The sequence below is a fragment of the Hypanus sabinus genome, chromosome 9 (genome assembly GCF_030144855.1).
Source record: "Hypanus sabinus isolate sHypSab1 chromosome 9, sHypSab1.hap1, whole genome shotgun sequence".
NCBI lineage: Eukaryota > Metazoa > Chordata > Chondrichthyes > Myliobatiformes > Dasyatidae > Hypanus > Hypanus sabinus.
The window spans coordinates 114,218,566-114,243,885 of NC_082714.1; the positions used below are offsets into that span (position 1 = coordinate 114,218,566).

The 25,320-nt window shown below is 37.3% G+C and overlaps 1 protein-coding gene across 5 annotated transcripts in view; it reads right to left on the reverse strand.

The window, feature by feature from the left end:
• Positions 1-25,320, reverse strand: part of LOC132399744 (ankyrin repeat domain-containing protein SOWAHA) — an 89,683-nt gene that overhangs the window by 33,227 nt on the left and 31,136 nt on the right. For 2 of the 5 annotated variants that reach the window (XM_059980448.1, XM_059980447.1), the window contains exons 3-6: positions 24,941-25,291; positions 18,413-18,562; positions 8,868-8,930; positions 6,906-6,954 (exon numbers count right to left, since the gene is read on the reverse strand). In XM_059980448.1, coding sequence (XP_059836431.1) covers positions 6,906-6,954; positions 8,868-8,930; positions 18,413-18,562; positions 24,941-25,291 — 613 coding nt within the window. Of the gene's footprint in view, positions 1-2,093; positions 2,897-6,905; positions 6,955-8,867; positions 8,931-18,412; positions 18,563-24,940; positions 25,292-25,320 lie in introns of those variants that run through there. The other 3 variants (XM_059980445.1, XM_059980446.1, XM_059980449.1) reach the window with 2 other exon arrangements.

Sequence of the window (25,320 nt, forward strand, 5' to 3'; positions counted from 1 at the left end):
ATGTATACAACATATATTGCAGATAGAAATCCTGTATATTCTAACCTTGCTTTCCCCAGGCAAACATAACCACAGGTTTAGTTATTACATGCATCTTTGATCACTGCTAATAACAGCAGATTAAAACATACAAATAAAGCAAATAGCCTAGGTCAGCATAACTTTTGAATCCAACTCTCTAAATGAAGTATTCTCTGAAAGCTATCTGTGAGTATCTTATGACAAGTCTCCAAAATTACATCCAATTCTCAATGACAGTAATTCCACACCGCAAAGCAGCCTCAATTACTCTGTGATGGATGGATGGGGGCAGGGATGCGTTAAGGCTGAAAGCAATTACTGAAGGATGTGTAAGAGACTGTTTTCTAAGTGTATTTGATATCTTCATGGGATAAACATAACCCTGACAAACAAAAATAGCTCAAGAAACCCTTGTGTACGTGTGAGGCATCCAAAAATGTATTATGCTGTGAAAATAAACATGTGTAAAAAAAATATATAAACAGAGGATGATACAAATTATACTCCTCTTCCAAAATTCAGTTTGTACAAGTCCATGGGAAGAATATTGTTAGCTGGAGTCCATATGAAACTTCAGCAAGCCTTAGTCCCACCTGTGCACAGCCAAGTGATGAAATCCGTGATTTGCTGACAGATAGATTGCACCTGTCATCACATGGAGTCTAGCAGAAGGGCAACCTTGCTGGGATCCCAACACTATGCAAGGGAAATCACCTCTTCAGTCTTTGAGCAGGTCAGACCGAGTGTATTCTTGGAGACCTCATTAATTTCAATCATATTCTGAGGGTTGTGGACAAGGAAGCTGAAGGGAAGGTATTTCAATTAGTAACACTAAAGTAAAGCAATTTAGTGCTTTGTTTTATTTATGGTTTTTAAATTATGCTCTTCAAATTTTAATGGGGTTTAAATAGTTCCAAAAGGCACAGAGACATGTAAACTTTTAAAATTCTTTTAACGTTTTGACAGGTCAGCCCCAGATCCACGTGCAGAAAATGTCAGTCAGGCACATTCTAGCAGCTGGGTTTGTGCACAACAGTGTCCCGGTGTGATTGCCAATGAGACAAAACTGCTTACCCAATCTGGGACAGGTGAGAATGGATGGGTGGGATCAGGGCTTCCTGATGCCAGGGCGTGCTTGGTTTAGGCCATTATCATCACAACTTCTTGCATGTGACCAAGAACAAAATTATCCCTATCTACTCCAGATTAAAATCCACACGTCACCATGGGGTGAGCTCTGGATCTCTATTGAGTTACCAATGCTTGCCGACATTTTAAAAAGCTACACAGATAGCTGATTATATCCCACAGAGATCAGGTTTAAGGGGAGAGTTGACTAGACACAGGGTGGTAACAAAAGAAAATTAAGCAATTCATTGGCAAGCAGAGAGAATGATATAGATGGAGACAATCGTCATTGATAATAAACCTTGCATTGTAAGTAAATGAACTTTGAAACTGTATAAGAGAAGTAAAAAACACTGGTAAAAAAGACATGAAAGAGGGAAGAAGCCAAAGGGACTTTTGAAAGAGGGTGCACATGCAAAAGAGATTAGGTAGAGGCACGGTTTATATTTATTTTGTATAAAATTCCAAGAGCTGTGTTCTCACAAGCAGGTCACCCTTACATAATGTTGAAGCAGGCCTCATACTTAATATACTATGAAGCCTGCTTAAGAATTTGATAGACACACACAACTGAAGTCTCAAATAGCATGTGTATTGCCTACAATGGTGCCTTTAAGCACATTAGAGCTCAAGTTGAGAAAATATGGTAGACTTTATGCAGCACAGATTACGAAGTCCTTTTAAGAACTATTTTGGTTAAGTACCACACAAAAACTTGACCCAATTTCAAGTGACAGCATTTGAGCTAGCACTTTATATTACAAAATAATGAAACTGCTATCTAATCATTATTTAATAGAGCAGGTATTGCAAGGTAACAATGACACCAGGAGCTTTATCAAGCTGTTAAATAACTTTAAGTATCACAGAATAAAATCAACGGGGTTATAAAACCCCCATGCTTGCCCTACTCATTTAAAGGATTTTTTTTACGTGTCTAACCATCATCTTTCAGTAATGGAGACTTCTTGCTGCCACCTCTACTCTCAATGTTAACTAAAATTTGTTTATGAGGATGACACCAAATGGTGGCTAAGTAAGCTGCTGAGAAATGGTGGTAGATGGACCACAGCGAGGAAAAAAAAGATTTTCCATGAATGAAGCAATAACAAAAGGCAGAAAATGATTTAAATGACGAGTGACTAACAAACGTTAATGTTTGGAGAAATTCAGTATTCTTACACAAAAATAATCGATAAAGGTGCCTCAAGTAATCAGACAAATGTTGGCCCTTAAATTGATGTAGGAAAAGGATAAAAAAAGAAATCTAGCAGCCATTAAACGTTTTGGTGGGAACTCAGTTATAATTATTGTGTATAATTTTGAAATATATTTGAGAGAGTATGCACGTACAAACTATGCAATGTCAACTCAAAACTGGTTTCTAGGTTGGCTGAATTGTCAACAAAGAAAAGATTATGCACAATGGACTGACACACTGAAGTTAAGAATGGTGATGTACAAACTTGTGGGAAAACAACAGTACAAATTGTATGAGGAAGTTTCCAGTTGTCTGGGAATCTCAAATTAAGTGGTAAGATCCCAAGATGAGAGAACAACTACACCATACTGAAATGAAGAGGTCTTTGTTCTCTCAAATGGCTATGGATTTTTGGTATTCTCTAGCTCAGAAAGCTGTGGACTTTGGGTCATTAAGTACATATGCATCCATTTATAATTACTTAACTTCCAAAAGAAGGTGAAGATCATAGAGTATGCAGAACAAATTCGATAAGGTGAGGGAAATCTATAAAGTTAAATGAGAAGAGTTAGAGTTATTCTTTTGGAAGTAACAGTCATTAGGGAAGACTTGACTGCTATAGATAGGGTAGATTTTGGGAAATTGTGCACTGACGAAGGAATTGGAGTATTGATATATCATCAGCAAAAGGTGTATGTGCGCATTTAAAAAAAAGTAGGTGAGACACATTATCTGGAACTCAAGGCCTGAAGGGATGGTGGAAAAAGAATGAGCGCTTTGAAAAGCAAACTGAATAAGCCCTTAAAGAAAGCAGGAAAGATGTCTGAATTTATTTTCTATAAAAAGCAGGTATTCAATAGACCAAATGGTCATTCTTGTGCCATAATATTGAGACTGATGTATAGGTAAGCAAGGGTTACACGCGTTAGGCGGAAAAAAGATGGAGTCCAAATATTTGGCTAGCCATGATCTTAATGGCTGAGCAGACTCATAGAGCCGTTGGTTCATTCTATAAGTTCACTTCTGCAACAGAAACTAAATATAAACAGAGAAAAAAACGACATCTGAAAAAATGAGGAAGATAGTAAATAGAATTACACAATTAGTTTAATGCAAATCTTTGTAGAAATCATTTTAATCCTTCAAATCTGTCAACAATTATCTGCCTATATTAATTTTATCTTTTCATTTCAATTTTACTGAACTGCAAAGCATGATTAAAAGATCTGCAAAAGAAAATACTAGTTACCAAAATACAAATCTTTGGTAGTATCCCAGTCAGATCCAGCCTGTATCTGTCTGATAGATGATTACATAACATCATTACTGACAGAGTTAAAGTATTAAGGCTAGTTTTTGATGTGCCCAGTAATAAGATCTAATTTGCTGATCATTTTCTGCAATCACAGTTGCTTTAATGTCACCACTTTAGTGTAATTACTTGTTGGAATAATACACTATGCACATCCATAAGAACGGCTTTACACATTCCTAGAATAAAATTCACTTAGTATCAAGGGATTACAACTGCCTATTCACTGCATCTATTCCAATGAAGAGTGACCCAAGGCAAATAAAAACAGATTTTGACAGACTATTAAACTGGGCTTATGCTTTCATGATGGATGATCCCTCAACGACTGCAATCACTCAAAACTGGCATTATGTTTACTGTTGGAAATATACTTCACAATGTAATAAATTCATCTATTTCCAACACTGCTTTAATACAAGCACATAAAGCAGTCCATTATTGATATCAGAATTCTGTGTTAGAACTGTATATAACCGTGCGCATATTTCAATAATAAAGCAAGTAGATAACATTTTTGATACTTTTTATAAACATCCCAGTACCTTAAGATGAAATAACTCCCTCCATTCCCTCTTAAGTGGTCTCAGATGTTCACAACATTGTATTCATTACTTACTAAGTTCAGTATATTTATAAAGTAACTCCACAACATGAATAACACTGAACACAAATATTTCTATGGACTTAACAGACAACATATTGAGAATAAAGGATGGCTAGGTGTGGTAAATTATAGATCAATGAGAGTGATAATAATCGAGGACAAATCACACACACACACTTTCCAGATGATGCAGAAACTTGTAAAGTCTGAGCAAGCTCTAGCAGGTTCTTCATGGGCATGATGGCAGTTTAATACAGCAAGTTGCCACTACCTGAAAAGGCTGAAGGAGGCATTAGAAAGGGGAAGGGGAAAGGGTACACTCTGAAGAATCAAGTTATGCATTGCTTTCACATCTTTCCTTGGATGTTGAAGAATGGTATTGGTGGAAGTAAGCTACTTGGCCAGATGAGAAAATTATCATTAAGGACATCAAGCTATTAATCAGATAATTGAGCAACTAATATCAAACTTTAATTCGAAAGAATACAGGAAGGAGTTCAAATCTGGTGCAGAAAGTTTGTTGAGTGGGACTACAACTAGAGGTCATGTGTTAAGGGTGAAAGATGTGAAGTTTAAGGGGAATATGAGGGGAAGTTTCTTCACTCAGAGGGTCGCAAGAGTGTGGAACGAGCTGCAAGCGCAAATGGTGCATGCAAGCTTGACTTCAATTTTTAAGGTAAGTTTGGATAGGTGCATGGATGGTAGAGGTTTGGAGGGCTATGGTCCCAGTGCAGGTTTATGGGAGTAGGCAATTTAAATAGTTTCGACATGGACTAGATTGGCCAAAGGGCCAGTTTCTGTGCTGTACTTTTCCATGACTCTAAGACTTAATTTATGCTGTCTATCAAAATTTCCATATGACCTGCTTTGCTCTTATGAAAATAATACCCATTTTGCAGCATAAATGAAGTATTTATTAAATCTCTCGTAAGTGTTCCAATAATACCCATCTTCATCCCTAACATGCTAACACACTTTTTAGAAGAAAATTTCAAGAGATATTTATTGCCCATCTCTTCCTATCCGCTTACTAGTTACTAGTTAGAACTTTGTAGCTGGGTGATGACCACTTTGTACAGCTGTTAAAGACTTCCAATTATGCTCATTCAGGATACTTGAAGCTTCCTAGAATTCCCAGAGGAACTGAGAATTGCAGGCAACAAGTCACCCCTGGATAGCAAATAGGTTCTGTTTTTACAGACTTCTACAAGTCAGAAATTACACAAAAAAGTTGATGACCATATTGCAATGAATTACATCAAAAGTACCTAAGACTCATAAAAATTGAGCAATTACTAAAAGAGAAGGGGTTGGGGAAGTGCGAGGTAAGAGGATGTAAAGAATAGTTGTCATTCCTATTCTAGATGAAACAGATACAGGCAACATCCATTTCAGCTGTTTAAGTAAGGGAAATTCACCCTAAGCGAATTCACAAATCACAACCCAAAAATTTGAGATACAAAATTAAATTTGCTTGCACAGAATTTATACGAAATAGAAGGAAATAAACATTTTTTTTCAACCAATGTTTCTGAGATATGGCCAAGAGTTGAGACTTCTCATTATGAGAAACAGGAAAATTGGAAATATGGACCATTTGCTAGGAATGTAACTCCCGACCCCTACTGTAACACAACATCTTTGAAAAATGTCTGTCCTCTAATAACTGTTACTGATTTATGAATTTAAAACATCTTGTCAGTCTTAATTCATTGTCCATAAGTCCACAAGTGTGTTTGTGGGCAATGTCATCCAGTCTGTAATGTTCCTTTATAAATTCACTGAACTAAGCAAGCAACGAGTACGACAAGAACTTTTAGTACCAATAACGAACTTGCTTTATACTTCTCAAAGTATGCAGCACATAGAATATAAGAATGCCAATGGAACATGCTTTTCTAAAGGGTTTCTGCAGAAGTATCACACACTACTGCATGCTCTGGGATGTCTTTATTTTAAGATTGCATCTCCCAATTTAATAGTTTGCACACATTTCTCATTTTTGCTCTTCTGGTGTTGATGCAAGTGCCACTGAAACCGGATTCTTCTATCACACTCTTTCATGAGGTGACTTCTCTAATGACCTTGTGCAGTACAATTTGTACCCGGCTTGGGTAAAAATCCAACCTTGAGGTCCTGGTTAAGTGAGCTCCTTCGGTCTGGTAAATTGCAAGGAGGATCTCTGGCCCATTGCATCCTGTTATTTTTTAAAATCAATGTGTGATGCAGGACTAAGTTGTTGGGGATTGTATCACACATTGTGCTTCTGCCAATGCATTACTATCAACAAAACAGTACTTTGTACAATATGCTGAGATATGAGAATAAACATAGTTATAGGTAATGCAGACCTGATGGAATGAAGATACAGATCAGTTTTGATGTCATTTACTGCTGTTGCAATGTACACATAATTCTGAACTAAATTAAGAGTCCCACTGTTTCTGAGAGAATAATTAGACGAGAGAAAGATTATCACAAAGGAAAATGGGAGAAGAACAGAATTGAGACAGGACAATCAGGAAGGGCAGCCTAAAGAAAAAATTTCCTAAATACAGGACAAACACTAGTTAAGTTCAACAAGGACTTCAAAAGAAACATCACGACTGTGAGAATATCCAAAATGTGGAACTTACTTCTGCATGGAGTGATGGAGACAAATAACAGATGTGCTTGAGGTGGAGGCTAAACAATTTCCAAGAGAAAAACAGAAGGATACCGTAACAAGGCAAAATGAAGACAAGCTAGGAGACGGTATGGAACATAACATATAGAGAAATGCGATTTCTATGCAACTGTTGCATTGTATAAAATCTAAGCAATGTACAAAAGGTCATAATTACATAACATTTCTTGGAAAGTGCATTTAACAAACAGATAAGATGTTAACAGATTATGTAACTCGAAATAAAATATCTTGACGTAGGATTACATTTTTGAAAACACTTCTCAACAATAATGTTAAATTTCTAACAAAAGTTCTGATTATTGCTTTCATACATAATGTAGAAGAAACACAGCAGGCCTGGCAGCATCTATGGAGGTGAATGAATTGGTAACATTTCAGGCTGAGACTCTTTATCATGAGTCCAGTTTATTCTCCTCCATTGATGCTGCCTAATCTACTGAGTCCTTCCAGCATTTTGAGTGCTGCTTTGGATTTCCAGCATCTGCAAATTCTCCTCTGTTTATATTGTTGAATATTGATTTTTCTTATTATTAGTATAACAAAACTGAATTACGACAATTGCATGAATTGAGAAAACAAATAGCCTATACTTCTAACCTTTGAAAACACCTGCTACACACAATGGAAGTATGAAACGTACAAGAATTTTTTTTAAGTCAAAGTACTTCAAGCAATTAAAAGAATATTAATAACTGGTAAATGCTGCTACTACTTAGTAGGTTAACAAACAGAAGATGATGCCTACTGCATTTAGTACTGTAAATTAGGCTGGATTTTATAAACAAATGCCACTTGTTATCTGCACGTAGCCGATAAAGTAATTTCAGGTGAGGAGTTGACACAGAGTGAAATGTGAATATCCAAAAGCTGAACGAGTTCCATGCATCTCTGCTAGTTTTGCAAATAGCTACTAATGTTGGGTGCAGTATTGAGAAGTAATAAATAAATATAAGCTGCTGTGATTGTGCAGAATGTACAAATCAAACCTATTTTAGGTATTTAATAAGCACCCTTTTAAAAATGTGTTAAATTCTGCGGATCAGCCTCTCTGGCATTGGAAACACTTGAATTTTGGGCTGCAGTGGCATGTTAAAAATGTTCCTAGATTTTTCATTCCTTACTTCATCCATCACTGATTTTGACTGCATATTTCTCTCTAATGCTTTGACAGCAAACTCTTTTTCTCTATTTTAACTAGCTGCCCAGTTAGTCTGCATTTTACTTTTCAATCATTTTAGTTAATTGGTTAAAAGATTAGTTCTTATATTTATTCAGGACCCAAATACCTCATTTCCCCAACTGTACAATTATCAGTTCATGTTTGTAATAGTTTTATAGGCACCAAAGACTACAGAAATGAACCAAATTGATGCAAATTGATGCAATTTGATGCATCAATATGGCATAAAAAATTGATTCAATGCCCGAATGAGATGCAAGTCCAAATCATGGGAAGCACGTTGTACACTCACAGTTAAGAGATTGAAGAAGGTTTAAATTTAAACCTTAATCTATTTTGAAGTTTCATTCCAATTGTTAAAAATCTCACTGTAAAATGTGAGCCATCCTTAAATGGTGCTCAAACAACGTTAGTTATTGACATCTCATTTTCCGATTCTGTAAGTAGATTTCTCTGTATTTCAGCACCTCAGTTATTCCATAAACCCTCAACAGGAAGTGCATAAACTATCTGAGTAAAATGCATTAAAGTTTTTTTGAAGCTCTACCAATTTGAAATCATCAACTTTTACAGTATTTTTTACTCCAAAAAGGTTATTTTTAAATATGGTTTTATATTTTACAAGCTTGCTTTCTGATTAAAATATCAAATTACAAGTCAGTGCCAAATTAAATTATACAATAAATTTCAAATGACAAGCATTACCATCATAGTATTATCAATACTTACAGCAACAGAAGGTGATCCCATACTTCCACTGCCATCCTCAAGTCCGTTTTGTTCCAAATCATCCTGAAATACATAACAATAAACATTATGGACAAAAGCAGGTTATACATTAATTTTCAATATTACTTTTATAATTCAGTTTGTGACCAGTACAATCAACACTTGGTATGGCCCATTCTAAAACAAAATGGTCTACACATTCAGTGGCGCAGCACAATTTTATTTAGTACACAAATCGAAATAGTAATTTCCAGTGAGGAATTCTGTTAGTTATTTCCAAGGCAAATTGTGCCTTTAGTAACCTAGTGAACCTCTTCCATTTGCACATTATATTTGTGCTACTGATATATTTTCTGTGTCAGATGGCAACAGATATGGTTCATTCAGATAAGGTAATGCTAACACCACACAACTTCAGGGACTTGGTTTCAGTCCTGACCTGCAGACTGTCTGGATGGACTTGCATTCTTCCCATGATTACGCACAGTTCCTCCATGTGTGTCATTTTTAACCTACATCTCAAAAATATGTAGATGTTGTTAGGTGAATTTGCTACTGTGATTTGTCGGAAGATTGGAGAACCATGGTTGTTAATTTATTGAAGCAGCAGGGTGCAGCAAAATAAGAGGGTGAAAGGGATTGTTCTGAGAGCCAGCATAGACTTTATGGACTGAATGGCCTCCTTTGCTCTAATAAGGAAAATTCAGTTCTTTAATAATCTTTAAAATTACATAACTAAAATTCTAATTCCTGAATTACAGAAATATTATGCATTCACTAGGAATTTCTTTACAAGCAACATTATCAAAAATTTCACACTAAATTATCAAACATATTTCAAAATAGTTTACTACAACTACTAGCAATATGATGATTGAAATTCAAAACATTTTCAGTTAGCAAGTCATAGTGTTAAATCACATTGAATTGAATCACAGAAATTATTTTGAGTTTGCTTCAAAACTCCAAACACCAACAATCCGTTAACATTAAGGATTATTCACTTATGGATTTGCAGAACAGTGATAAATGTAAAATAGTTCCCATTTTTAGTGATTTCCATGTATGGTCTTGTCATAAGAAATTAAACTGGTTTTGCACATTCACAAAAGGGGTCTGAAGTGACATGGTGAAATGTTCTAAAATTTTAGACAAGGCGATGCCTTATAAAGCAACACACGCAAAATGCTGGAGAAACTCAGCAGGCCAGGCAGCAGCTATGGAAAAGAGTAAACAGTCGACGTTTCAAGCTGAGACCCTTTTGCAGACTACAAAAGAAATGCAATCTTTCTGCCTCCTTTCATTCTGTGGTCTTGCAAGAAAGCAGTTTCATGATGCAAGTAACTTTTTGTTCTGATTAAGGGCTTTATTTCATGCTCAAGTAAATTCATGCCTGCAAACCGTAAACATTTGCATACTCTGTGGAGATTACTCCCGACATTTTAACTTTATCCTGTTAAATATACTTTGCTTCCTTTAATACTGATTAAGGCTGGAATTAAACAGTTATTAACTTCAACTAAATTTCCTTTATAATTGCTCTCCTCAGGGGTGCAGATATCACTAGTCATGCCAGCATTTATTTCTCATTCCTAATTGCCACTAAACCACAGATCACAAAACCACAAGTCAGCTCTGCTGGTGTATTGGGAGTCACACATAGTTTAGACTAAGGATGGCAGATTCCCTGATTTTTACAAACTGGTATAGTAATTCTAAGATTTATCTCAGATTTTTTAACAAGTTGATTTTAAATTCTACAATTATCCTGGTGGAACATATTCTTGTGGGGCTGAATCATGATCCAGAAATCCTGCTGCTAATCCAGTCATTCATTTACGCTCCACTATCTTCTAAACTAGAAGTTAATGATTACCTAATTCACCAACTTGCAGCATTTTTGTAAGCTGGTTGCATTACTCCATGTACTGACAACTATATTCCAAGGAAAATTAAAACTAAAAAAAAAATCTACAAACTAAACAAGTAAAGACAAAAAACGTAAAATCAAAGAGTAACATCAGGGATTTTCTCAATCAGAATTCCAAATCATCTCAATATGCTGAGAAACAATCATTTCACATTAATAGTGTTAAATAAGTACAAGTAGTTGTTGCTGGTGTGGTGGGTGTTCCTAATTTTTAATCACAAATCATTAGAGCATTACATGCTTCCACTAGAAAGGAGAGATTTAAATTATTCAAGATATTATCAGATTTACTGTGTCATTCTTCATACAGACTCACTTTCACCTATTTACCACATGCTGGGTATATCAATCTTTACACAGTTCTATGTAAGTGAAAGGAAAATAAGTATAATACCCTTAACATTGTTATTTAAGTACAAACTAAATGTTTCTTTATCATATAGCTTTATTTCTGAATTACCAGCAAGAGCAATTTTATAAAAGAAACTTATAGTATATGATTTAAGTTCCAGTAAAATGCCATAGGATGGGTATCAATGCTGGGTTTCTACATTATCTAGTAGTTCAAGTTCAAGTTTAATTTTCATTCAACCATACATAAATGCCTATGAATACAGCCAAATGAAACAGTATTACTAAAGCACCAAGGTGCAAATCACAGTAACAAAAGTTATACACAGCACATAAGCCATACAAGATAGCAAGCACATATAAGATAGCAGTAAATCACACAAAAAATATAGTCCAAGTCCCCAAGTCCATGAATGCTTCAGCGGTCTGCAATCAACCAAAATATAGCTTGTCTTCTGCTGAGCAAATACTGGGGAGTAGCTCCAACTCAAAAGCACCCCTGGGCAGTTCCAAACAGGCAACACCATGGCTTGAAACCTGGTCCTTGCTGCGACTAAGGCCATGCAGCTAGCCCACCTTCTGCCAATAAAACAGTGAATCGGACTTGTAGCATTCCACACTAACAATGTCCAACAGGGCCTTGTGATCAGAAGAAAAACAACCAAGGCGATCACTCGCTGTTAGACTGCACACCTCCTTCATACACTGATGCCTTTATGAATGAAGCAGCAGCACAATCCACACCATCCAGCTCCTACAGTTTCTCTACCAACGAGCAACTCACTGATAGTGTAGACCTGCAGAACGTCAAGTTCCTAATGTCTAGCAGTGTGCGATTGTAAAATACACATTTATAAAAGACATTAACACCTTTGGTTGACCCTGTAGAAGCCGCTGCATCTGAGTATGCTGCCATCTTCCTAGAGCAATATAATTGACACACTATGGAGGTAACTTCCACCTATTCGAGATGATTATTTTAGAAAACTCTTTTGATAACTTAGGAATTAATTTTTTGTGTACAATATTGAATGCAACATTCAGAACCTTATTTGACATTCACGGAGCATCAGAAAATGACACTGAAGCACCACTTCACAATATAGTGGGAAACCATAGTAATAACAAACCTGTATTTCTAGCCTTTGCTCATTAATGAGATACAATATGATACCTTATGTTATATGTTCCTTGCTCATCATGAAACCTAAATAACTCCATCTTGCGTTGTCCATCAAGCAGAGAATAACACAACACACAACATAGGTGAAGATAAAACACCATGAGAGCAAACATTAAAAAAAACTTTATAAATAAAAAATTAAATTAAAAAAATAAAAGCTGAGTCAAAGTTATAGATTCTTAGAGCAATACAGCACAGATATAGGTCTTTTGGCCCAACAGGTCCATGCTGACTACAGAATCCACCCAGTTTGTTCAAGCTTCCTATGTTTGGCCCACTTCCCTTTAAGCCCCACCCCTCTATGTACCCATTTAAGTGCTGCTTAAAAGGCATTATTGTACCTGCCTCTACTACTTCCTCTGGCAGTTTATTCCATATGCACAATGCCCTCTGCATGAAAATGTGACCCCACCCCCCCCGGGATTTGTTTTAAATCTTTCCCTTCTCACCTTAAACCAATGCCCCTTACCCTGCAAAAAAGACTATTTATTACTAACAGAATCAAAAGCAGGTTCAATATCACGAACATATATTGTGAAATATATTGTTTTGTGGCAGAAGTACATTGCACGACATAATAAAAAAACTATAATTTACAATAAATAAATAAACACACATAAATTAGTGCAAAAAGAGAGGATAAATATAACAAGGTAGTGTGCATGGGTTCACTGTTTATTCAGAAATCTGATGGCAGAAGGGAAAGAAGCTGATCCTGAAACTATTGAGCATGTCTCTTCAGGCTCCTTTACCACCTCCTTGATGGTAGCAATGAGAAAATGGCGTGTCCTGGGTGACGAATGATATCCATCTTATCTATGGTTGTCATAAATTTAAACATTCCATAAGATTGCTTCTCATTCTTCTACATTCCAAAGAATAAAATCCTAACCTGGCCAACCTCTCTCTACAATTCAGGCCCTCTAACCCTGGCAATATCCCCGCAAATCTTTCTCTTTCCAGTTTAGCGACATCTTTCCTATTACAGGATGACCAAAACTCAGTACTCCATGTGTGGTCTAACGAATGACTTGTACAACTGCCACATAATGTCTTATCTTCAACACTCAATAGCCTACCTGAAGGCCAATTGCTTGTTCTCACCACCCTATTTACCTGTAACACTGCTTTCAACAAACTATGTGCCTGCATTCCCTGTTTCATTTTACTCGCTAGAAACCTGCCATTCATAGTATACATTTGATATTGGTTTGACTTTCCAAAATCTGCAGTAAAATCCATCTGCTACTCCCCTAACTGATCAAAGTCCCAGTGTAACCTTCTTCATTGTCAATAACACTTAATAACTTCATGACATCCACAAACCTACTGACCAAGCTTCGTGCATTGGCATCCAAATCATTTATATAAATAACAAATAACAAGGGTCCAACACTGACCGCCGCAGCATACCAGTAGTCACCAGCCTCCATTCCAAGAAACAACCTACAAACACCTCTCTCTGCTTCCTTCCTCTGAGCCAAATTTTGAATCCAATTAACTAGCTCTCTCTGGATTCCTTGGTACAAACCTACAAAGTAGTCTACCATACATGATCTTAAAGGCCTTGCTAAAGTCCAAATCGACAACATCCATTGCTCTATCCACATCTAATTTTTGTAATCTCTTTAAAGAACTCTACAAGGTTCATTAAGCACAACTTTCCACACAAAGCCTTGCTAACACCTCTTAATCTGACCCTGTATATCCAAATGTTGGTAAATCCTGCTCTCAGAATTTCCTCCAGTAAATCAAAAGCAGCGAGTTGGCTACTGGCTGTGTGTCAAGGAACCCAAATTCTTTGGGCACAGAGCTCAGAGGAAGCAACGCAACAAAATGGTTTAAATCAGTGAGTTGTTTTGTTATGTCTCCCCTCTCGCTGAGAAATGGAGACACTTATTTTACCCTTATTAGGGAGAGCCTGTGGTATGTTGAATACTGGATGAACGAGTAGTCTTTGGGGTACTGCAAGTCTGTGTCTTTATCAATGCTTTGCTGCACACTTGAGTGCTCAGTGGGGTCTGCCAATGCTTTTTTGCTGGTGAGGGAGGGGAGGAGACATTGCTTTGTTGCTGCTTATGTGTGGGAGGGAGGAGCTGGGGGGGGGAATTTTGGGGTTCTAACATCTGTCACTCATTCCTCTGTTTTCGTGGATGTTTGCAAAGAAAAAGAATTTCAGGATGTATACTGTATACATTTCTCTGACATTAAATGTACCTATTGAAACATCTCCACTTGTTTTTCTTATCTCTTAAGCAACCATGATTTTTTTCCTCAGTAAACACAGAGGAGAAGTAGTTATTTAAAAATTGCATCCATTTCCTGTGGTTCCTGATTTCCAAAACCCAATGTATGTTTCCTTCTTTTTCTTGGCCAGACCCTCAATGTCTCTTATCAGCCCTACTTGCCCTGTCTCAATTCCTAAATGAAGGTCCTGTATTGCACCTTCTTGAGCAGGGAGCTCTATATATTACCTTGGGAAACTTTCCTGAAAACAGTTTACGAATTCCACCCATAATTCTAGTACTTTCTAGATTAGTAACTTTGCTCTTGCTGATTGCTACTTTATCTCATGACTTGCTTCTGCTCAGAGTCTTCCCCCCACCCCCCCCCCATCAATAATGTTTAAACCATTCTGTGTAAAACCAGCAAATATCCTTGCAGGGACATTGGCCCTTTTCTGATTCAAGTGCAACCCAATTCCTCTTGTACAGATCACCTCTACCCCAGAAGAGATCCCAATGATCTCTGGTGCCCTCTGCACCAGCTCATGTCAAATCAATCTAGCCTATACTAATTCTGACCATACTAGCACCTAGCACCAGGAGTAATCTGGAGATTACTACCCTTGAGGACCTGCATTTTAACTTCCTAGCTAACCCCCATACTCATCCCTAGTTTTTTGTTTTAACATGTACAAGTTCTAGCTGTTCACCCTCTCATCTTCAAAAAAAGATCTTAATACTTAGCAGTGAACCCTTTAATCAGAAACACAGATTACAGATACACTGAATTTAGAAAAGAACAAAATGAAGAAGAAACATGAGAGAAGGCAGTGATTTAACTGTCTTTTGGTAAGTTACTGGTTACATGGCTGACAGATGAAAGAGGAGAGCAAATAGGGAGCTGATCAAGTCAGAGGATGTGTGAGGTGCTGAGATGGTGGGGAAAGCAGGCCACAATGTCAACATGAATAGCTGGCAGACAGATTCAGGAATCTTTAACTATACCATGCAATTTTACTTTACCCTGGTGGAGGATATAGATGCCCTGGCTGTCCAGATGGAAGTCTGCCACTCTGCAGTGCTGAATGCAACTTTTATACTCCTCTTTGTTTAAGAGGAGATTGACCTCCTCTTAGATCCCCTTTTGTACTGTTATCTAGAAATATGATATTCGGCTCCTTTCTTTTCTCCAAAAATATCAACTCCAACCCATTCTCAAATATTTTGCCCATCCTCACGCCACAAATTTATACAACTTACACTCCTAGATGTAGCAATGTTTCATTCAATTAATGCCTTTGGTACTAGCAATAAATTCTCACCAGCACTATTCCTATTCCCCTCCCTGTTTATGTCCAGCTGCAACAAGCTTCAGACTCCATATCCTCTCCACCACAAAGCTGACCCACTTCTACTTCCTTAACACCACCCAGTCTCAGAACTGGCTGGGCACAGATATCTCCAAGCGTTACAAGGCTGGAACTAATCAGTGATTGGCAGAAGTGAGGAATTGTGCATCAGTGTTAAATTTAGACACTGCTTAACCAGTGGCAGTGATAGTGAACAAGGGTCACAGGTGAACAATCAGGCATTTGGCTGGTGCAATGAAGTGAACAGGATTTGGAGATGAGAGTAATAAAATTACCATTGAATTAAGAGGAAAGAATGTGTGTATACATCCAAACAGACTAGATCCATGTGTTAACCCCCTCCATTCCTGTACTGATACATTATCTGGATTCACATATGGAAACAAGCAATCTGGGAAGAGCAAGAGGGAAGGAGGCACTTGAAAAACTGAATCTCTATAAGGACTAATGACTTTACTTCAGAAGGGGTTATACATGGATTTTACACAGTATTTTCAGATTTTGAAAGGTGTGGCAATATTATGTAGTAGTGGCACAGTGACAACACTGGTGGTATTAAACTTATGGTATACTTTGAGAATTAGGAAACTCATACTGACTAAGAACTACCATGGGTAACTAGAAATCACAACGACAAATTTAGATTTGCACTACATCAAGTCATAACTCAGCATTATCTTCCTTAAACAACCCGGGACCTGTTCAAGTAACAAATGCAATTATAATTCAGGAAATTCAGAGGCTTTTTGCACTCTAACACCCCCCCACCCCACCACTGAATTTTACAAAGTACAGGGAATCTATGCTAATTACAAAATGACCAGATGGTAGAGATTGGAAGACTTTTATGGTAAGGAACAAATAATTAATATTTTATAAATAAAATTAGTTGCTTATTAGTCTTGCCGACAAGAGAGATAGCTAAGCTATTCTATGCAGTAGTATCTACAATAGTGTATAAAAGGTAAAACAATCTGATTGCAATTAGCTTTGAAACTATGTTGTAATAAATGGCAATTTCCATGTCAGTTTTATCAGTCAGAATTGACTTTGCTTCAGTGTTGTAATTCTGACCTGCAGTCAAGCAGAACTTGGCTTTGTAAGAAATGGTGGTCAGATCTGAAATTATTCTGGGCTACATAAACAAACCTCTGCCAAAATGCTAAATCCTGAAGCAATTATCATTCCTTCTAATTCACTGCAATTTTATACAATTTCATTTAATGTTTGACTATTACTGATTTTATACCAAATTGAAGTCTTTTACATGATCAAGCATTTGAAATGCGTATCCACTGATCCTTACCAAAAAAAAATCATCGCTATACAATTTGTCAATTCAGACAGATTGCATTTTATCCTCTCAAGAACTTACTCCAATTTAAAACTTTTTCTACAACCTTCCCAAAGCATTTCTATTCTTCTGTGATGATAATGAACTTGATGCAATCTATAAAGAGTCACTCTTATTGAGCACTTCAGGAGTGACAATTTAAATCTATTTTGCAATAAAACAATCTGCGCTTTGGGCATTATTCACAACTCAGCAAGAAGGCACCTGCTTTCTATCAGGCAACAGCTGCATAAACAAATAGTTGGAAAATTAGAGGAACATGCACAATTAACAGAATGTTCCTTTGTATGCGACAGTGACTTCAACACCACCACACCTCTTTTACTGCTCATCTTTACACTCTAAAATCAGAATCAGGTATAATACCACTGACTTACATCATGAAGTTTATTGTTCCACAGCAGCAGTACAGTGCAGTACATTAAAAAAACTATAAATTACAATAATAAATATATGAAGAAAAAAAGAAACTGAATAAGCAGTACAAAAGAGAAGAAAAATAGGAAGGTAGTGTTCATAGATTGGTTCATTGTCCATTCAGAAATTTGAGGGCGGAGAGGAAGATCTTTAAATAATTTGGTATATAGTCCAAGCATGTACAATGTAAATGAAATATATGACATAGGATGTTTACAAAATATACATTTGGGAATGTTCTTAAATTATAGTTCAATTTACTATTTACTTATTTCTTAAACCTTTAATGGCAATTCATACTTCTAGTAATTCAGATACAGTATTTCCCCTCAACAGCATTTTCAGGGCAAGCTGAACTCCAAGTTATAAAATAGGATTGTATTAAATTTTAGCTCTGCCTATATTTCAATATTCCCCCAGTCTGCTAAATTTTTGCAAAAGATTGGAGGGGACAGATTTATAACACAGCATTCAGAGTAATGCATTACAGTGCCAACAATTTGTGGTGAATTCCCACCACTGTCTGCAAGGTGTTTGTATGTTCTCTCTGCGACTGCATGAGTTTCCTCCGGGTGCTCTGCTTTCCTCCCATATTCCAAAGACATACGGGTTAGGTTAATTGGACACATGGCAGTAATTGGGTGGCACATTGGGCTGGAAGGGCCTGTTACCATAGCTGTACCTCTAATTTATAATTTTTTTAAAAAAGTAGTACCTTGAACACAGAGTCAAATTCTTCCTCCTGAGCTGCTTCTACCTTTATTTCAATATTCATTGGATTTTCTGCATTACTTTCAGAAGCAGCATATAACTTTTCATCTTGCTTTTCTTCAGCTGCTTCGCTGCAGCAAAGTCTGGGATTTCCCTGCAATTTAATCAATAAAAGTCATCTGCCTGTGCAAGCCAGACCTAGCTCCAATTTAATATTCGTCTTGTGTTTGTGGGCTTTGCTCCAGCAGCAGTTCCTTAGTTGTACAATAAGCTAGTCACAGATTAGCATGTGACCAAAGCAACACGTGAAATTTAATACAAAGTCACATGCAACTTGGAGGGAAAAATTAAAAAAAGTGATATGGCAAAACTCCAAATAATAAATCAGCAGAATTTATGAGAGGTCACTAAGGTAACTGTAAATAAAATGGGTAACGTGGTGATTTTATTTTACTTGGGAAAGTTACAGTATGTGCTATCATCTTGTAGATATGTGGTTAAGAGCATGACAATATTAAATTGCAACAGCAGTATACAGTCAAACACGGGTTAAAGGATATTTCTGATCAATATCAAATTTACCTCTAGAGGCTAATTTATAATTAAGAGATTCCTAGATTCAAAAGAAGAATTGAAACACATTCACGTAACAGGATGATGGAATGGGGAAATCGCTTAATTCCTGGAAAGATTAAGTAACTGAAATAACACAAGTGAAATGTATTTGAGTTTTCTAATTATTTTTAACCTTGTGTAATTATTTATTTTTAAATATTAATCCTTAATGTTCCAAGATAGTAGAGGAAATCGTATCATAATGTGAGCTCTTGCGTTCTCCCAATTTTCACGACACTATTAGCTGCTACAGTCCCATTTCTGGAATTACCTTCCTAAAGTTCCCTATATCTTTTCTTCATATTTTCCTTAATAGTTGTACCTTTAACCATCCTATTGGTCATGAACCAAAATATCTCCAGTGGCTCAAAATTAGTGTTTGTCCTCCCACCCCACCTCAAGGTCTCTTCTGAAGCAACTTGCAGTGATAAAAGCTCGGCATAAATACAAATTGTTGATGTCAACTTGACTACAAACAAATATAAACATTGAGTAACCACAGTGTGTGCAGCCCTCAGCGGTTTAAAGCACATTCTCTGTTTCCGTTTTCTCACCACTGTTCCTTCCTTAATACCCACAAGAAAGCTGTTTATTAGAAATAGGGTCATACATAGCTGCACAAGTTCTGAACTGATATATTTTCATTTAGGGCTTTAAATTACAATGCAAATAAATTATTTAACACCTTGTTAAAATTGATGTACAAACTGTCCCTTATATTAAAAGCTTGCATGGCAATCTTTGTTTGATTTCAACTTCACTATTAAACAAAAGCCAAACACTGTCCAGCCAATAATTTGGCTTCAAGCTATGAAAGAAGGCCTTACCATACTTAGTCTGCTAGAAATATGGCACAGACAAGGGAGGCTTGCACTGCACAGTGAGGTTAATGGAACTTTGTATGTGAATAACAAACAAAAGTTATGGAATATAGGACTGAGGCTGTTATACTTGAATGCACAGAATATAAGGAATAACATAAATTAACTTGTAGCTCAGTTACAGATTGGCATGTTTGATGTGGGCATCACTAAATCATGGCTGAAAGATCTTAGTTAGGAACCTAATGTCCAAGGATATCCATTGAATCAAAAGAATAGACTGGTAGGCAGAAGTGGAGGCATGGCTCTGTTGATAAAAAAAATTAAATCAAATCATTGAAAAGAGGTGACATAGGGTCACGTGTTGAATTGTAGCAAATAATGCTAAGGAACCGTAAGGGTAAAAAGACTCTGATGATACAGATATCCAGATGGTATGTTGCCTCCCAGGTGCCAGGGTCAAGGATGTCTCGGATCCAATCCATGGTACTCTAAAGGGGAGAATGTGCACCCAGAAGTCTTGGTACATATTGGCACCAGTGAAATAGGTAGAAAAGGTGAGGAGGTCCCTGAAAAGAGATTTTAGTGAGCTAGGTAGAAAGCTGAATAACAGGGCCTCCAGGGTAGTGGTCTCTGGATTTTTACCCGAGTCATGCACCAGTTAGAGTAAGAATAGGATGAATTGGCAGGTAAATGTGTGGCTGAGGAAATGGTGCAGGGGGCAGGGGTTCAGATTTATGGATCACTGGGATCTCTCTGGGGAAGGTATGACCTATTCAATAGGAATAGGTTACATCTGAAACCAAGGGGGACCAATATCCTTGCAGGTAGGCTTGCTAGATTTGTTCAGGAGTGTTTAAACTAACTTGCAGGGGGATGGGAACTGGAGTAATAGTGCTGATGATGAGGTAGTTGGTTAACAAACAGAGGCAATGTGTAGTGAGACTGCTAGCAGGGTGAGGTTAAATGATAGAGCAAAATTGTAGTCAATAGGATGACAAGTGACGTAAAAGGTAGACAAAATCAGAAAGGGTAAATACAGGACAGAAGGTGTTATTTGAATGCGTGCAGTATATGGAACAAGGTAGATGAACTTGTAGATCAATTACAGGTTGACATACAAGATGCTGTGTGCATCACTGAATCATTGCTGAAAAAAGATTATAGCTGGGAGCTTAATGTCAAAGGATACATATTGTATCAAAAGGACAGGCAGCTAAGTAGAGTGGGTGGTGTGGCTCTGCTGTGAAAAATGAAATGAAGTCATTAGAAAGAGGTGACACGGGGTCAGAAAGTGTTTAATCATTGTGGGAAGAGCTAAGGAACTGTAAAGGTTAAAAGAACCTGATGTGAGTTGTAATACAGATATGGTCTACAAATTTCAACGGGAGATAGGAAATGCATGCCAGAAGGGCAATATTACAATAGTCATGGGGGATTTCAATATACAGGTAGATTACAGGGGTTAACGAGTTGTCTTTGGGGTACTGCAAGTTTGTGTCTTTGCTGTTGCTTTGCTGCATACTTGAGAGCTCGGTGGTGGGTGCTGATGCTTTTTTTTTGCTGGGGGGGGGAATCGTTGCTCGCTGCTGCATATGCGTGGAAGGGAGGGGAGCTGGGGAGGACTTTGGGATTCTAACATTTAACTGTCATTCATTCTTTGGGGCACTCCTCTGTTTTTGTTGATGGTTATGACGAAAAAGCATTTCAGGATGTATATTGGATACATTTCTCTGACATTAAATGTACCTTTGAAACCTTTGATGGGGAAAAAATCAGGTTTAAGCTGGATCCTAAGAGGGGTAATTTCTAGAATGCCAACAAGATGGCTTTTTAGAACTGCTCGTGGTCGAGCCCACGAGGGGATCAGCTATTCTGGATTTGGTGTTGTGGAATGAACTGGAATTGTTTAAGGACCTTCAGGTACAGGAACCCTTCAGGGAAAGTGATCATAATATTGTAGAATTCACCCTGAATTTTCAGAAGGAGAAGTGAAAGTCAGATGTATCGGTATTACAATGGAGTTAAGGGAATTACAGAGGCATGGGAGAAGAGCTGGCCAAAACTGAAGGTGTAGAATATATACATCCAAAAGACAAAGGAGTATTCTAGAGGCAAGATGACACAACTGTGGGTAACAAGAGAAGTCAAAGCCATCATAAAAGCCAAAGAGAGGGCAAGTAATAGTGGCGTGTTAGAGAATTGGTAAGCTTTTAAAAACCAACAGAAGGCAATTTCAAAAAAAGTCATTAAGAAAAAGGTGTAATACGAAGGTAAGCTAGCCAATAATATGAAAAAGGTTTCAACAATTTTTTTTTCAAATACATTAAGTATAAAAGAGAGATGAGAGTGGCTATCGGACCACTGGAAAATGATGCTGGGGAGGTAGTAATGAAGGATGAGGAAATGGCAGATGAAGGGAAATAACTATTTTGCTATGCCAGAAGTTCCATGCATCGGGGTCATGAAATGTGTGAAGTTGCCATTACTTTCACGGGGTCATGCGTGAAGGGGGAAGGTTCTTGAGAAACCGATAGGTCTGAGGATAGATAAGTCACCTGGACCAGATGGTATACACCTCAGGGTTCTAAAATAATAGATTTCGGACTCATTAGTAATGATCTTTCAAGAATCAGTTGATTATGGCATGGTTCCAGAGGTCTGGAAAATTGCAAACGCCACTCCACATTTCAAGAAAGGGGAGAGGCAGAAGGGAATTTATAGGTCAGTTAGTCTGACCTCAGTGGTTAGGAAGATGTTGATTGTTAAGGACATGGTTTCAGGGTACTTGGAGGCACATGATAAAAAAAAATGCCTTTGTCAGCATGGTTTCCTCAAGGGAAAATCTTGCCTAACAAATTTGTTGGAATTCTGTGAAGAAATAACAAGCAGGACAGACAAAGGAGAATTAGTGGCTATTGTATACTTGGAGGCCTTTGACAAGGTGTCACCCATGAGGCTGCTTAACAGATTAAAAGCCCAATGGTATTACAGGAAAAATACTAACATGGATAAAGCAGTGGGTGATTGGTGGGAGGCAATCAATGGGAATAAAGCGAGACTTTTTTGGTTGGCTACCGGTGACTAGTGATGTTCCACAGTGGTCTGTGTTGGGACCAATTCTTTTTACGTTGTATGTTAGTGATTTGGATGATGGAATTGATGGCTTTGTTGCAAAGTTTGCTGATGATATGAAGATAGCAGGAGAGGCAGGTAATTTTGAGGAAGTAGATAAACTGCAGAAGGACTTAGACAAATTACAAAAGGGCAAAGAAGTGGCAGATGAAATACAGTGTCCAAAGTGTAATGTCATGCACTTTGGTAGAGGAAATGAAAGGGTAGACCATTTTCAAAATGGAGAGAATATTCAAAAATCTGAGTCGCAATGGGACTTGGAGTCCTTGTACAAGATTCCCTTAAGGTTAATTTGCAGGTTGAATCTGTGGCAAATGCAATGTTAGCATTCATTTCAAGAGGATTAGAATATAAAAGCAAGGATGTAATATTGAGGCTTTATAAAGCACTCCTGAGGCCTCACTTGGAGTATTGTGAGTAGTTTTAGGCCCCTTATCTGAGAAACAATCTGTTGACATTGGAGGAAGTTCAAAAGAGGTTAATGAAATTGATTCCTGGACTGAAAGACGTCATATGATGAGCATTTGATGGCTCAGGGCCTGTGCTCGCTAGAATTCAGAAGAATGAGGGGTGACTTCACTGAACCTGTTGAATGTTGAAAGGCCTTGATAGACTGGATGTGGAGAGGATGTTTCTTATGGTGGGGGAGTCTAAGACCAGAGGACACAGCCTCAAAAAGAGGGGTGTCCTTTTAAAACGGAGATTAGGAGGAATTTATTTAGCCAGATTGGTATATCTGTGAAATTTGTTGCCACAGGCAGCTGTGGGGGCCAAGTCATTAGGTATATTTAAGGCAGAGGTTAATAGATTCTTGATTAGTCAGGGCATGAAGGGATATGGGGCTGAGAGGGAAAATGTATTAGCCATGATGGAATGGCAGATCAGACTCGAAGGGCGAAATGGCCGAATTCTGCTCCTATTTCTTATGGTCTTAAGCAAAGGATGAGCTCTGAGCCATCATACCACCTTATTGAGGCTGTGTTGAAATAATTTAAATTGTATGAAAAGTTTATACTTAAATATGGCCAGTATATTTTTTGAAAAAGGGTTTGTACCCATTTGCAATGAAAAGACAGCATTTAACACTGTAGTTTATAACCCTATTTAACACTGCCGAATAGCATGGAGATTTATCCTCATCACACATGGAACTGGATGGAGGTATTAGAAGCACCAAATTAACATTAGTACAGTTAAATTATGGATGGAAAATAAACAAGGCACAACAGGGATATTGCAGTGAGTTCCTTTGATGCTTTGTCAATGTTTGGGAGTGCTATCAAGGATTTTAGTATGCCATTTCCAAATGGCAGTGTGGCAAAAACCGAACAACTGAGAATTCCAATGTAGTATGTTATTTTTACTCTCAGTCCAGTATTTTCATGTCATGGACAGCTCCACTCAATTCAAACAAAATGAAGAAACACTAGACAAGGAGAACAACTATATGGATGCAAGTTTCTATTTGCAAAAGTATGTTTTAAAATGATTATATATAAATGGATACTACAGCAAGAGAAACACTGCAAGCAGAAAAGAAAATTTATTAAGGTTTTTAAATATACATTCAAGAGAAAGGGAGGACATGGGTATGTGTACAGTATGTATCTACAGAGAATGTAGCTAGATTTTTCAAGGGGTACACACAGAGTAGCTAATATTCTTTAAATAGGGGTGTATTCATTTACATTGTCTTTACATTGCATATATATATAGAAACTTAAAATATACATTTTTCCCATTCCCAGAAGTTACATCTTTTGTTTGTTTTGTTGAAAATGCATAGAAACTGCTTCAAATAACAGAGTACGAAGTCCAGATTTGCTCATGCAGAATGGTATCTTAGGCAAAATGACCAAAGATTCTGGATGCTTGAGCTGATTCTCAGTTAGAACACCCTGCCTTTAATGGGATTGCTAAGATAGCAAGAAAGATAGCAAGAAAAACAAGATGTACTCTACCTGGCAATCACTAGTTACTTCCAAAGGAGATTTAGGTATTGTGTGTAATGTTTGTAAATCTTCTGCGATCCACTCACATGCATTCACCTTCGCTGGTGTGGTAAATACAGTACTGGAAAGCTCCCTGATTTCTGATGCTTCACTTTGTGATATTTGCATAGAACGCTGAACATCAGAGAAAGAGCTTGGTTGCTTTACTTCCCCAAAATTCACAGGTTGGACCTTTTCCGGTATTTGTTCAAATGATGCCTGCACAGGTGTATTCAAAATGACTTTCTCTTCTGAGCTGTTGCTACTACTTGGTTGCATAAGATGCTGATACTTCTTTTTAAGAATAATATATTTTTCACCCTGAAATTAAAAAAAAAAATAAATTACAG